Raw genomic sequence first — 14,577 nt, forward strand, 5'->3', positions numbered from 1 at the left:
ATGAATGATGTGACTTTATTAATCATATACACACAGAGCAATATCTAGAACTCCATTATGGTTGCCAGAAATGAGGTTACTCTCTGAGGCAGAGACAGTCTAGATGAATTCCTACTTGGATGGTGACAAGCAAGTAATCGGTCTTTATTATGTTAAAGCACTGAGATTTTTTTGGCTTGCTTACTGCAACAGCTAGTGTTAATGACCTTGATTTTACTTATTTATTTTTTTAAAGATTTTATTTATTTATTTGACAGAGAGAAAGAGATCACAAGCAGGCAGACAGGCAGGCAGAGGGAGAGGGAGAAGTAGGCTCCCTGCCGAGCACGGAGCCCCAGGTGGGGCTAGATCCGAGGACTCTGGGATCATGACCTGAGCCAAAGGCAGACACCCAACCAACTGAGCCACCCAGGTGCCCCATGACCTTGATTTTATAGTGTCATTAAGTTTCATACTTTATGTCTGTATTTAGTTGTGGTTTTGAAAGGAGTTATTTTTAAACTAACTTGTTAATCTATCAAAAGATATTAAAAATCTGTCTTAAAGTTGATGTGTGGTTTAATCTATTATCTTAAAGAACAATATAAGTTTTTAGATGGCTTTAATATCTGTTGCTTTCAACAGAATTCAGTTTTTAAGTTGACATGTTACAAAGTTTAAACAAATATTACTAAGTGAGATTAATTTAGAAGTAAATAATGAGATGAGATTCAGTAGTAGGTACTAAAAACTCCACTTGGAGTATCATTGTTAAACACAAATCTGGTCATGTCATTCTTCCAGAGCATGGGGCCTTTTGCCTTATAGGTAAATTTCAAACTCAATTTGGGGTGGTCTGGCCTGTGCCAGTCTCCCTCCACTCTGCTTCCTTGTCTCCAGGCTCCAGTTACATTAAACTTCCTCAGTTCCCAAAATACTCAATGTTCTCTTTTCTCTAACTCTTATAGATATTGTCTCTCCCTGCTTTCTTCTTCACCTTCTTCCTTGAAATATCACCTTAAATATGTCATTTTTCTGGATAGCCTTCCATGACAAAGCCAAGGTTAAGCACCCTTTCTTTGTGCTCCTATAACACCAACCTTATATTGATATACTTTCTGTAATATTGTAGAACTTTTCACTTATATGTATACCCTGCTGGATTGTGAACTTCTGGAAAACAGGGAGAATAGCTATTCCCAGCACTTGGCAACCTGCCTGGTACATAAGTCAACTCATAGTAAATATTTGTGAAATATTGAATGTGTGAATAAGTGAATGAATGATGAATGAATGTGAATAATGCCCCAATCTACAAACTTTAGGGTCTTACTTTTTTTACTCAGGTACAAATCCTAGTAAATTAACAAGCTAACTATATCAGCATCCCCCAGTCCTGCCTTTTAGACTTGATAGTTTTACATTACAGTCATTTACATTACATTTGAGGTATTTAAAATAGCTCTAGGGGCACCTGGCTGGTTCAATCTATAGAGCATGCAACTCTTGATCTCAGGGTCATGATTTCAAGCCCCATGTTGGGTATAGAGCCTATTAAAAAAAAAAAAAAGCTCCTCATTAAAAAAAGATGAGCGACTCATATTTTAGACTTATTTATGCATATTTATGTCTATATAAATTCATACCAAATTATCAGTATAAAAAATTAATACAAATTGATATTAAGGACAATCATTGGGAATTGTTAATAAGTGTCAGGGTAGCTAATTTAATATACAAATTTCTGGGCACCTGGGTGGCTCAGTCAGCTATCCATCTGCCTTTGGCTCAGGTGTTGATCCTGGAGTCATGGAATCGAGCCCCAAGTCAGGCTCCCTCCTCAGCGGGGAGTCTGCTTCTCCCTCCCCCTCTGTCCCTCCCCATTGCTCATGTTCTCTCTCTCTCTTTCTCTTTCTCTCAAAATAAATAAAATCCTTTTTAAAAAGTTTCTCGAAAAATATACACAAATTTCTTTAGAAACTGAATGTGAAAAACCCCCAAACTCTAGAATTGCTGTTAAAAAAAAGAATCCAAGAAAGTTGGTACCCAATTAGAAATATATGAAGTATGATGTTATCAGTTACTACACAGATAAAAATTTCTTTCTTTCAACATGTATCTTTTGAGTGACTAATGTGCTATGCATTGCTGTAGGCACTTGGGATACATAATTGAGCAATGTTAACTTCCTGAATGCTTTAATAAATAGGAAAAAATGGAGCCTAGAACACATACACACACACACGTTTATGCATATATGTAAGATACTAATTAGTATGTTGTAGATAAGCCTATTTCTGAAACCAATATCAAAAGATTTTAGGATTATTTAAAGTAAGATATTAAAGTTACTGTGAAAAAAACTAAATGATGGTAGGATTTGGGAGGAAAGGGGGAATTTCCTTAAATGTAATAAACAAATACAGTTGATCTGCAAGAATAATATACCTGACCTGTATGGTAGACTATGTTATTGTTGGAAACCTTTGCTGCTCCTCCCTATCCTATTGACCTCATGCCAGGCCTTAGCTTTGCCTTGACTAATAAAATAAGAGTGGAAATGATTTATGTTTATTTATGAGCAGAAGCTTTGAGTCAGAACATAGTGTCCTATATTCTCCTTCCTTCTCTGCTCTGACAACCAGCAGATCTGATAGATGCTTCTTCCTCACCCTAACGTCTGAAATAAAAATGACCTATAAGACGAGCCATTGCCAATCCTTGTTTGACATGTAACGTGAGCAAGAAAAAAAAAATGTTGAAAGCCATTGAAATTTTATTATGGCAACATAACCTCGCCCAGTGGTTGTCCAACTTGAGCATGCATTAGAATCATGTGAAGATTCTGTTAAAAGGCGCTTGTACAGGTTTTACACTGTTGGGCCCCTTAGTAGATCTGGGGTGGGGACAAAGAATTTGCATTTCTAGCAATTTACCATCAGATGCTGAGGTGCTTCAGAGCCCGCACTTTGAGAACTCACCTTTCCTGATACAGCCCATGAGTTCATATTCCTGGATACTCTAATTACTTAATAAATGTTATAGCAACAAAATGCGGAATATTTCCCAACTTTATTAATAAAGAAGTAAACTCTGTAAAATGCTCCTTTGATTTGTGGAACATGGACACACAAAATGTCATAAGAAACCCTAAATTTGGTAGAGTGGATTAGATAACCATGGAAATTACTATCATATTAGTCAGATTCAGATAAAAGCTGCTAAAAATACACAAAGAGCAAAGGGAGTTTGAGAAAGAAACAGTCACATCTGATTGTGGGAGAAAATGCCATCCTGATGGACTTAGTAGGAATTCTCTCAAAAAAGGAGGGTAGTTAAAGAGGTCATTGCATGTGGAAGGACCAAGGATGACCAAAATGAGAGAGGTGAGAAAGTGTGAAATGCATCTGAACATAACACTGATAGAGTTCGCTACTGAGAGACAGATAAAGGAGAGTCTCTTTCAAAAGTCCAGTTTCTAATTTGGTCTGTAATGAAACACAGTGAAGCTTCAGTTCAGTACTGTTTTTTGTATTCATGTTTGCATTGAGGTGCTTTGGGAGTTTTGGTTGCTAAAGGTGGCAAATTAATACGAAGGGTAGGCCTTATGATTGTCCAGGAAGTCCTGGAGAGACTGCTGTGAATAATAGCTATTGTCAAAGAGGAAGTCGGTGAGAGAGGCCAGCATGGAGTCTTGACCAAAGGACACTCCCCTGTACATCAGGTTTAGCTAGGAGACGTGGAAGTGAGGAAATGGAAATTGGTTCCATGCGCTTCAGTCCTGTGTAAAGTCTGCGTAGAACTAGTTGGAAGAGCATTGCTCTCTCCGTCAGATGTTTTGTGGTTTCTTTTCTATGGCCCAAGGTCACACTGCTTTGTGGTATTTCTCCCCTACAGGGAGACCTCAGCAGGCAGAAAGGGAGTTGACTGGGATGTAGAATGATTTTAGTGTTGTGTGAGGGTGTCTAGGAACAAACTGTTTTCAGGCAGATCGCTAACCTCTTTGGGCCTTGGTTTCTTAATTTCTAAAATATCATTCTCTCAGGTTCCAGTATTCTATTTTTCTAATACTTTCGGCCAACAAAATTCCAGTATGTGTTAACTTGCCCAATTTCTATTATACATACCACAAATTAAGTTCATAATCTTTGAGATGCATGAAGTACGCTGCAGTATTTGAAATAAATGTATTTCTTTTAGAGTTGGGGTACTCTGTAGTGCTCAGTTAATCAGAAAATAGTTTTCTAAAGGCTTCCAGAATTTTGTTTTTGCTCCATTACCTATAGATGGTGTATTTTATTTTTAGATTTGAACTTTGATACTGAATAAGCATAAACGTATGAAAAAGCATGGCCTAATGTTATAGTTTCAAATAGCTGCTTATTTTGTTCAGTATGAAAACCAATTGCCATTATTATTTTAATGACATAGATACCAACATGCATTTGAAAACAAATTAATGTTGATTCAAAGATTCTGTATAATTGAAAACATTTGTTTTAATCTCTTTTACAACCATTATAGGAGGGGGAAAAAATGAAAATACTTGCCAGTCTTGAGGTCTTTAAAAAATGGATTGGTTCAGAATTGTGGTTATAATTCTGTTTAATGTAAATAATTTGTGGCTATAGCAATGCCATGATCTTAAGGAACTTGCAAAGTTTTTCCTTGGATTTACATAAAACACCATCTTGATCTTAAATTTGGCTTTTGCCTCTAGTTAATTTGTCAGGTCTAAACACATGCCATTTCCTCAGCAACTGCAAACAGGCCTTTCATGTTAGGTCCAGTACAACTCAAATCTACTCCTTTTACAAGTATTTTAAAGCTTGACTAGTATTGCTGTTATTGGTTCATTTTGGGAGGGAAATTCATCCTAATTAGCATTTCTTTTAGAAACATTCTGAAGGTGATTCTTGGTTCATATTTAGGACACACCAGAAAAAGTATACAATAATCATCTGGGGACTTACAAACACACTTGATTACCCGTAACTGCTGCCTGCTTCAGTAACATCCCTTAGGTTCTTGAGAACAAAGCTAAACACCAGTGTTCCATACCATATGAAATAAAGTACTGTAAAATATTTGCCAGAATCAAAAATAACATTTTGATGTCCTCAGAGAATTCACTTATATTTAAAGAAATCCAATTGGAAATTAGTTTGAAGATATATAATGTGTTCATGAAGCAAAGAAAATAATCGTCCTCAAATTTTTTGATTTGTTGCTATTCCAACTTCAGATTTTTGTATGAGGTTCTTAAGATAGGAACATAACATTAGTTATTTTGCTTTCTCATATACAGTGCCATATGCAGACTGAAACTGAACTCTCTCAGTCTATTAGTCAAATAATATTAGATCTAAGAGAAAAAGTTTGTTGTGTGTATGTAAGCAATGTAACGTATTTTAATTGAGCACCCCAAGTTCTGAGTAGTAAACTGAAATTGTTGATTTAAGCTATTGGAGCATGCTATGTGATTAGGACAGCGAAGTGTTTTGTTGTTGTTGTTGTTGTTGTTTTTTAACGAAACGAAAACAAAAGGCTGGAATTAATTCCATGTCAATCTTTTTTTGTTATTCTTATCATAAAAAGGTGTCAGTCAAAATTCTATAGTTCTTGATCAAGTTTCAGATACTAATTTATAAGTGAGTACTTAGGTGAGTTTCTACACTTGAAAATGGATTAGGAAAATTAATTAGAAAAAGTGGTTTATACTTTTATGTGAGTTTTCAAAACAAAATAAGAAAAATTTAACTTAAAAATAAACTATACATAAAAATATGAACTGTATAGTTCAACAAAGATGATGCAGATGGCCTCAAGAGCAGCCTAATCCCAGAACTTGCACATCCCTTGTGAAACATTGACATTTTCATTAACATTAGGAAACCACCAAATACATTAATCCTGTCCAACTCTGCTGAATGGGCTAGACTTGGCATATATCTAGCCAAAAAAGGGAGTCAGAGAAATAAGAATATACCAGGACTGCTCAGTCTCTAACATAAATATATTAATCAACTTGTGGATATTCATACTATAACCTTCCTTTTTTAGAAGTCAGCTAGATTCAGGAATAATTAAGATAAATGAAGAAAAAGACTGGACTAAAATTTGAACCTGAATTATAAATATAAAGCACAGTAGAGTAATTAAGCTCTTGAAAAGCACTATTGATACAAGAAATTTTGTGTCATAACTTTTAGTCAAGGTTATTTTTATTCTTATGAGAAACAAACACGAGCTGTGCATATATTTTTTTTTAATGGTCAGAGATGGCATATAATTTATCTTTCCCTTCCTCAAGAGATCAGCAGTACCGTGTTTTCTGTGTATTAGCTGCCCAATAAAGAAATGACTGTTGAGCGAATAAAGATAGAGGATGTAATATATAATCAGTATTTGAGTTTCCTTTTAATCAATTCAGTGATTAAAAATGGACAGAACTCTGAAATTGATACTTAATGCATATTTCTTTTTTTTTTTTTTTAATCCTTGTGGTCACCTAATTATCCATGTTGATTGGGGATATAGTTTTGGAAAATTTTAATCTAAACTATCTACTTTAGTTAGTATTTTACAAAACTTTTACAGCAGTGAAGTTGACTACTTTGAGTTTACATTCTCTGCCATTGTGGGGGTGAAATAGAGATGAATAACTTGACCTGTTTAATCTGTTCCTAAGTATTCAAGTATTGATGTTTTAAATGAAACTACACAGTATATAAATATATACTTGTAAAAAATTTTTTAGTAACATATGAATATAGAGAGTAAAACGTTATGTTCTTTTCATGTATCTTAACTCATTAGACTTCATTAGGTAGCCTACTATCAGGGGTTTCAGATATATCTTTTTGACCACTTTCTATAACATTTCATATGTATATAAGCAACATTTTTACGTTTTGTCATTATATTTCAGCCTTGATATTTAATATAGCTAATAATGTAACATTTAATCATTATTGAGATTATATCTATAGAATTCCTTCTTTTATTTGACAGTGTTTCTTATCAGGTCTTTCTATAGCAGACCAATCCAATAGTTGGTCTTGTAATCTTAAAGTTAAAAAAGAAAAGGTTCCCTTTGAACCTTTGCAGGAATAAGTTCCATATCAGTAAGTATTACAAAACAATAAGCAAATGTCATAATATTAGTAGCAGGCCAGTAATCTCAAGGCAAATTCGGGGGGGATTGTATGGTTTTTAAAAAATTTTTTATTCTCAATGTTGGTGAGATCAATTTTTTGTTTATGTTACTAGTGACAGAATAATTCATTTTATTTTTCTGTTGTGATTTCTAATAACACTAGCAGTAAATAAAATGATAAAATAATTGGTAGAATTTCAGAATTAGAAGACATTCAATCAGTCAATTATGAAGGTAATTTACTTCCAGGCTCTTGTTTAACAGACAACAAAATTGAACCCTAAAGTTAAATGAGTTACTCCAGATTGGTAGCGAAGTTATGACTGTGAATCATTCAAATCATTCAAATCAAGAGTCTTTTCCACTGTAGCATGCACTGCCTTCAAGAAATATTTTAAAGATTTATTGAGTACTACATCTTTTATATCCCATTATGTTTACCAAATAAAAAAAGTGGGAAACAAAATAGTTTTCATTGTTTTCAGCTTAATAGAGACCATAATGATATAGCACATGTACATACCAGATTTTAAGTTGGTGTCAAATGGTAGGGTGTTCTTCAAGATTTCATAACTGTATAGAATGATAGGAACAGAACATCAGCTGTAATTAAAAGTCAAGTATGACGATATTTACTTGTGGGAATTTCATGCAATGTAACTAAGATTAACAATACTTCAAGTGTCAGTAAATGTATTTTTAAGGGAAAACATGCAAAAAAATGATAATCACCTCACAGAGCTACAAACGCTTCAAAAATGGTTTGCTAGTGACATCTGCTGGTGTAATTTGGTAATAAAAATAAAAGTATCTCCTGGAAATAATTTAATGGAAATTAAGGGTGAGACAAAGACTCTTTGTGGGCAGAATTGTTTTTTTTTTTAACTATCATTTACACTTACAATTTTAAAAAAAATTGTGTTTGTGGGTTCCCCCTCTCATTGGTATTTGACCAAGTATATTATTCTAATAACAATATTAAACTTTATACTTTCTTCTCCACAGTGTATAATTCCAGCCTGAACCTCTCTAATAAGTTGTGTATCACCTAAGTTGTTTGATATGGTGCTGCACTTTTTCCTCCTCCTCTTTCCTGAACCTTGCACATAACCTTGCAAATGTAGAGATTCAATAACCGTATACTAGATATTTATGCCATTTATAGGCTAACTAACAGAAAAGTCTCTGTGTACATGAGTTATAGGCATTATATTTATGCACATTAAAAAATGAGACTTTGTATTAGAGAACAGTTTCATTAGGAAGAGAAATGACTTTGGTTTTTTTCCCCCCTATGGAACAGATTTTCTGCACTATAAAATATAGAGAAATAAAATACACTCAGTCCTTGGGTATTTTTTCTATTGGCACTTATTTCCTAGATGACTGTACTATGGATTTAAGTTCTACTTATAGATGAATCACCCCTCTTCCTTGACCCCCAAACCTGTACAGCAGCCATTTGCTTCATTAACGTTTCCATTGGTAGGTAACAGTCATCTCAAACTTACCATGTCCGAAATAAAACTGATTTTCTCCTCAAACCTGTTCCCCATAGTCTTCCTCACTTCAGTAAACGGATGTTTTATCCTTTTGCTTGCTCAAATAAAAAATATTTTAATAATTTGTAAATTTTCTCTTTCTCTTGTACCATCAAGGAATTCCACCAACTCTGTTTTTGAAATACCTTTGGAGTCTTACCACTTTTCTCTACCTCTACCACTTAATGACCTAGTCAAGCCACAATCGTCTTTCCCCTCCTAATTCACCTCTTTGCTGGTTTTTTTTTTTTTTTAAGATTTTATTCATTTGAGAGAAAGAGAGACAAAGAGAGCACAAGCAGAGGGAGAGAGGCAGAGGGAGAAGGAGAAGCCGACTCCCCGCTGAGCTGGGAGTTTGGGCTCCATCCCAGGACCTGGAGATCATGACCTGAGCTGAAGGCAGACACTTAACCGCCTGAGCCACCCAGGCGCCCCTCGCCTCTGCTGTTAACCTTGCCTTCCTGTGGTTTGTTTTCTAATGAGCAGCCAAAGATTATCTTAAAATTTAAGGCAGGTCTTTGTCACTCTTCTGCTGAGAACCATCCAAAGGTTTTGTTTTGTTTTTTTTTTTTACCATACCTAAAGGCCCCTACCAAGAACTTTGGACCACTCCTTCCCTCCTCCACTGTGACTGTGACCTCCTTTCCTACCGCGGCTTCCCTCCCCTCTTTTGTTCCAGCTACAGTAATCTACTTTGCTGTTCTCCTTCGGTGCCATGAAAACTCCTAGTCAGGAGCTTTGTGCTTGCTCTTCCTTCAATCAGATACTCTTCCCTCCATCCTGTAAGGCTTCTGATCACATCATCAAATTTCACCTTCTTGGAGAGGCCCTTCTGGATTACACTACCTAAGATAAGAAGGCCCGACCACATCTGTTTCTCCTCTTCCCCTGCGTCATGTTTTGCCATAGCACTTATCACCACTAGACATATTTACTTGTTTCCTCGTACCTTTCCCTGGCTCAGAATGTCAGCTGTATGGAAACAGAGATTCTCTATTGTCCACTGTTACCGCCTTAGAACTGAAACTAGTGCTTACACATAGTAGGCATTCAGTCAGTATTTGTTGAGGAAATCAGTGAGCCTTAAGACGTGAATGCAGAAAGTAATTTGATTTGCATTATAATAACCGAATCTGTTAAATAGTGAGGCCCCTTCTAATGGGGTCTGTTCTGTATAAATCTTTCTGTGCATACCATACTTTTTATATTTAACTCAGATTACGATAGTGTTTCATGGTTAGGCTAAGGCTCAGACAATACTCTTGGTATCAAAATGCAGGGCCATATTACTATTTTAAAGATTCTTTTTGGGGGAATAATTACTTTTTTGTTCTTTTGACACAGACATCTGACCCTCAATTACATTAACAGACCTTATACACATGAATGGAAAGAAGAATAGCCCCTTTTGAATTCGGGCTAAGACTTTATCAATATGAAGTGCTTCCCACAGGGTTCTGCTGAAAGAACCAAACTTCCATCATAATGAAATTGCAAATTCATTTGTACATGCCCTTTTTTATTTGAAAGCTACTTTTTGATGTTTGGTCTGCAATTAGATTTATTGTTTAAGGTCACAAATATGCAATCCTGACTAGAACAAGTTGTCAGAATCCTTTATCTATTCAGCACTGCACAAAGATAAATGGCTATCTCTTAACAATAGCATACCAAAGCCAAAAATTTGTTCCCACTTGTATATAATCTTTAATCAATCTGCTGCTTTCTGTTTTCCAGTCAATAGACGCTTAGCCTTACCCACTCACCACCCCACCTATCTAGAAATTGCCCAATTATGGGTTTTAAATTACTGAGAAACACTTCAGATGGAAAAAACATAAGTTTAAGAATGTTAATGCTATAATTTTCCCATGCATATTTTTCGCTTAACATATGAATTCTTTTGCCTTTACCCTCATTCTGTGTGGGGTGAATAATTATGTAGTATGTTAGCTAAATTCTGTGATTACATTTCTCACTGTTAACATGATCACAAAGTAGATCATGTTTCTTAATTAAAATGAATTCTTAAGTGTTTTAAAAGATCTATCTACATGAATTAAATTCTTTTCTGAGATTCTGTGTGTCCTCCAGTAAAAATATCTACATTTAGACTTGTTCAGAAGGACTTCTTACATTATGATGCATTTCCTTTGTGACCTTTCATATAAAAGGTATACTGAGAGAGTTGCCCAATTAGATTTGAGGCTGTACTTTTTATCCAAGAATATCCAGTGTCTAAAATTAACATACATTTGAGCATCATTGTATCACCAATCTCATAGTTTCTCCAAAGGATTCTGATAGTAGATATCCAACAATTCTTTAGTAACTTGATCATACTTATAAAGCAGGCCATTAAGACTAGTATAGTAATGTCCCCATTTTAAAATCTTGTTTAAATATTTTTTGCAGATCCGAGAATCTTTTTTTAATTGTCATGCAGTTTGAACCTTCCCCCAGTTAAAAGGAATACACTGTTTCAGAAGGAGGTATAAGAGAAAACCACAGCTTTTAAGTCAGAGGAACTTTTTTTTCCTGAATTCCGACTATTATTTATTTTGTGACCTCTTGGAATTTGCCCGTTTTGGGGGAGGGGGCCTCTGCCCAGCTATAGAATAGAGAAATACTTATTCATAGAGGTGTGATATAATTAAATGAGACAACACATATAAAGTACCCAAAATAATGCCCAGCAATAGTAAATACTCAATAAATATTATTTGAACTCCTGCCTCTGTGCCCTCCCCTTACCCCCCACTCTGTTCCCCTTGCTGTGTTATCCATTCTGATTGGGCTTACTCAAAAGTTAAAACTGTTGAACTAAACTTGAAGCCTTTTTGTGCCTGCCAGCTCTACATTGCTCTGCATTCACTGAATTAATAAGTAGGGAGAAGTCAGGACCTTGAATTGATCTATTCATAATACCCAGCAGGTATATGTGGCCTTTTCTTCTCAACAAATTGCTCCCCCAGGGATTGGGTAAAATGAATATTCCACTCTGAGCCTTCATTTTAAGTCCACATGGAGCCCCCAGAAGATATACTTGATTCTCTCTTCCACCTGCAAATAGAGAGTTGAGCCTTAAATTATGTTAATTTGACATAGGAAATTTTAATCATCCTGTGTAAGATGGCTTGCTTCATTGTTTGTTGCATTTGTACTGCTCAGATCACTGTCCTAAAAGTTTCACCTTTTAAAAGTAATCAATTTCAGAATAAATTTTAATAGCAACTTAATATACTACTTTATATCTCAAAAATTGTTACTTTATCATAAATTTTTATTGTTTTAGGTGCAAAGATGGTTTGAAAGGATTTACATTCTCTGCTCTTAGGTAAGTAGTTTATTTACCTTTATGTTAAGAGAGAATTTGCAAGTTAACTTTTTCAAAAAATAATATTATTACACATAATTACCATAGATGTTTATCGACTCAGTTTTCTAGCCCAAAATAATTGCAGAAGTCACAGTCACTTTTACGATATTTTATTAAAAGAGTAATTTATTGGATTTCTTTCCCCCTAAAAATCAGTCAATCAACAACTGTTTTGGGGGGCGCCTGGGTGGCTCAGTCGTTAAGCGTCTGCCTTGGGCTCAGGTCATGGTCCCAGGGTCCTGGGATCGAGCCTCGCATCGGGCTCCCTGCACCACGGGAAGCCTCCTTCTCCCTCTCCCACTCCCCCTGCTTGTGTTCCCTCTCTCACTGTTTCTCTCTCTGTCAAATGAATAAGTGAAATATTTTTTTAAAAAAATCAACAACTGCTTTTGGGACCTATTGTGTGCCTCATATCACTGGGTGTTAGGAAAGAATTAGAACTCTCTCTTCAAGGAGCATTGGAAAAACAAAGCTACATGTGAATAATTACTGCAAAATTAAATACTGAATTGTGTGGTATCACATTATGAGTTTCATTAGGACAGGGCTCATGTCAGACACATTTTGGATCATAAGCTTCACTAGAGTCACTAGAATCTGCTTTTCACCCTGTATGCCATCTCTTGCCAAAGTTATTGGCAGATAGTAGTAGATAGTGTAGAAAAGTTGGTTGGCAGCACTTCCATTATATTTTACAGTTCACCAAGCATTTTCACATAGATTAGAAAATTTTCACAGCAGTTCTCAGAGATGGGTATTTTATGCCCATGTGACATGAGGCTTAGAATACCTGACTAATTTAATGTCACACAGTGACTGCATATACTTACTTGAAACCTAATGCTCTTCCAGTTTGTATTATAAATGTTGCCTCTTTTATTCTCCCAAGTACATATAGTAGATGCTTAGTGAAGATTAGGTGTGGAGTATTTATTATAAGTATAGGAGGGAAAAATTAGGGTAGGCTTCGGTGTGCTAGAAGATTTCATACCACTGTCTTTTTAGGTTATTTTGAGGATCAAATGAGTTAATGCATGAAAAGCGTTTACAACTGTGCTTGGCACATAGTGCTCAAGAAATGTTGGCTATTACTGTTATTATTATTCTTATGGGGATAAGCCTTAAACTGCACTTGAAGGATAGCTTTAGAGAACTAGAAGGGAAGAGGAGGAACCTTCTGGGTAGAAGTGAATAATGTTAACAAAAGTATGAAAATTATAAACACGAAATGTGAAGTAAGAGTGGGAAAATCAACTTAATTGGTATGAAAAGCTTATTTTAGGGATCATAAGGTTTTGTGGGGTTTTTTTATTTTTTTAAATGATGGTCAGAGCAGGGCCAGATTATGGAAGACCTAAACAGAAAAAAAAAGAGGACAAATTTGAATTTGATAAGATGGGCAGTAGAGAGCCACTAAAGGGTTTTGAGCAGGGTAGTTGACATTGTTTCAGAAAGATTAGTCTGGCCACAGTATTTGGGACAGACATTGTGAAAGAGAGAATCAGAAGGAAGAAAGATGAAGTGATAAGGACTGGGATTTGGGCGACTGGAGGATTAAAGAGAAAGAGGCAAAGTTGAGACTGATGTCGAAGGAAATGAAGACCTACTGATTGATACTTTCCTTCTTCCTCTTTCCCTCCAATCCTTGCTACGAGCCAAGTTTTGAAAACCTAAGTACATGAGAAAAGGTGCTATTAACAGAAAATCAGATGGCGTGCAAGGAAGCTAGTTTGGGAGGGGACAAATTGAGTCCCCTGTGTGAATAAGAGTATCTTTTGTTGTGGAAACTCTGTGGTAACAGTAACTAAGTCATAATACACAGCGGTAATTTTTTCATATTATATTTTTCATTGAAAGATCATGAAACATTTCAGAAAATAACTTTTTGTTGTTGCATTGACTGTAAGGATTCTATGTTATGTCAAAAGTTTATAACAAAACCAAAAGTTGGTTTTTCTAAAGAGAAGACTGCCTTTTCCCGTATCTCTCCATAGGCTCCCAGAATCCTTACAGAAACTCAAAATGTATCCGATATTTTTGTGTCTCTTCGTCAAATCCACTCAAAATAAGGGGCTGGATTGAACTATTTGCACTTAGAATTTACTCTGTATTATAGGAAAATATTCTGGAAAAAAATGGTTATTAATTCTTGCTAATTTAGTAGAAGTTATGAGAACAGATAGAGAGAAAGAGTCAAGGATAGAGTCAAAGGCTGGGAACCAGTTCAGGAGCCTTATGGTATACCAAACCTGCATCAACATAGTTAGAAGTGTATAGACAGCTTGGTGATTAAGAGCCCAGGCTTTAGAGTCAGACAGTTTTTTTGGTCCAAGTAATTACTGTTTTTGAATGTGGTCAAATGCTTTTTCATGCTAACTCTCACGGAAATGATGGCACCTACTTCGTAGTGTTGCTATGAGGATTAAATGATTTAATCCTCTGTACTGTCCTGTCATATAGTAAATGTTCAGAAAATGCTCATTATTACTATATTTGATCATTCAGTATGTATTAATTAA

The 14,577-nt window shown here is 35.4% G+C and overlaps 1 protein-coding gene across 2 annotated transcripts in view; it reads left to right on the forward strand.

Annotated features, from left to right (window-relative positions):
• The window catches only part of TMEM135 (transmembrane protein 135), a 267,091-nt gene that overhangs the window by 223,491 nt on the left and 29,023 nt on the right, over window positions 1-14,577 (forward strand). For both annotated transcript variants that reach the window (XM_028126797.1, XM_028126796.2), the window contains exon 7: window positions 11,975-12,016. In XM_028126797.1, the coding sequence (XP_027982598.1) occupies window positions 11,975-12,016 (42 nt within the window). The remainder of the gene's footprint in view (window positions 1-11,974; window positions 12,017-14,577) is intronic.

This window comes from Eumetopias jubatus, unplaced genomic scaffold (genome assembly GCF_037043125.1).
Source record: "Eumetopias jubatus isolate StellerSeaLion01/CBP00866 unplaced genomic scaffold, mEumJub1_p1.0 scaffold_13, whole genome shotgun sequence".
In the NCBI taxonomy this organism is placed as follows: Eukaryota; Metazoa; Chordata; class Mammalia; order Carnivora; family Otariidae; genus Eumetopias; species Eumetopias jubatus.